The sequence below is a fragment of the Sinocyclocheilus grahami genome, unplaced genomic scaffold, assembly GCF_001515645.1.
Source record: "Sinocyclocheilus grahami isolate Dianchi unplaced genomic scaffold, SAMN03320097.WGS_v1.1 scaffold658.1, whole genome shotgun sequence".
Taxonomy (NCBI): Eukaryota; Metazoa; Chordata; class Actinopteri; order Cypriniformes; family Cyprinidae; genus Sinocyclocheilus; species Sinocyclocheilus grahami.
The window spans coordinates 43199-44213 of NW_015505837.1; the positions used below are offsets into that span (position 1 = coordinate 43199).

Here is a 1015-nt window from a genome sequence, read left to right on the forward strand (position 1 = left end):
AAGGAGGAGGAGGAATATAGAGATCTAAAATTGCAGGTTTCTCCGAACGCTTGATTTGCACAGGATTTCTGGATGACTGGGTGGCAGGCACATATGATGGGCTCTAAAACAAACAAATGATTATATGAGGTATATTTACATATGATAGCCGTGAAAAAAAAACGTTGCTAAATTTCATCTTATATCTTTTAAATGAAATCATCACAGAGCTTTTGGATTATAGACCATTGATAGACCATATACCAAATTACTACAATAAGACACTTTGTACTGAAGTATTTTTTTTCTTCTCAGGGACCAGCTTTATTTTGTAAGACATGCCAATTTTTGTTGAATGCAGACTTTCTTTAAGCCTTTAATCATAGATTTTGCTAGAGCAAGATTGGACTTACTGTACTGTACTGGTCTACTTTTGTAGAAAGAACCAATAATAGTCTTTATACTCAGTAAGTTCCTGTATGGATTATGTGAATTGCGTAAACAGATATTAAGAAGGACATTTGTTGGCAAGCAGAGCTTTCATTCATTGAAAGGTAATGAAAGGAAATGTGAGTGGTGCTTGTCTGTGCAAAACTCACCGCCATAATGCTTGTGCGTTATGGATAATTGCTAATAGGGTATGTTTGTCCAATTTTAGTCCAATTGCTTTTAAGAATACAATAAGCAGCCTGATTTGAAGTAGCATTCATGTTCATTCCACAAATCAAAGTGCCTCTTTATCATGGATTTTTCTTTACATTTGTAATGGTTTTTTTTATTGAAGGAAAATCGTTTTCTTCTGCTGTAGTCTACAGTCTGACCTTTAAAATTATAGAAAGGTGTTTGGGAGAGTCCATATGGACTAATATTAGCTACAGTATTTCTAAAATCAATGGTTGTGTGACATTTGTACCGGGAGTTTAATCAGGTGGAAACACACATCCTGATGTGAAATCTTAACTGCTGTTAATCAGCATAAGTCAGCTGTGGATGACGTGTGACATCAACATGCATTTTCAAAGGCAAGTTAACGTGT

General features: G+C 35.1%; 1 protein-coding gene across 1 annotated transcript in view; it reads right to left on the reverse strand.

The window, feature by feature from the left end:
* cnksr3 (cnksr family member 3) overlaps positions 1-1015 on the reverse strand; it is a 36205-nt gene that overhangs the window by 8009 nt on the left and 27181 nt on the right. The window contains 1 exon segment of the mRNA XM_071582313.1: positions 1-103. This exon segment is cut by the window's left edge and continues 11 nt beyond it. Coding sequence (XP_071438414.1) covers positions 1-103 — 103 coding nt within the window.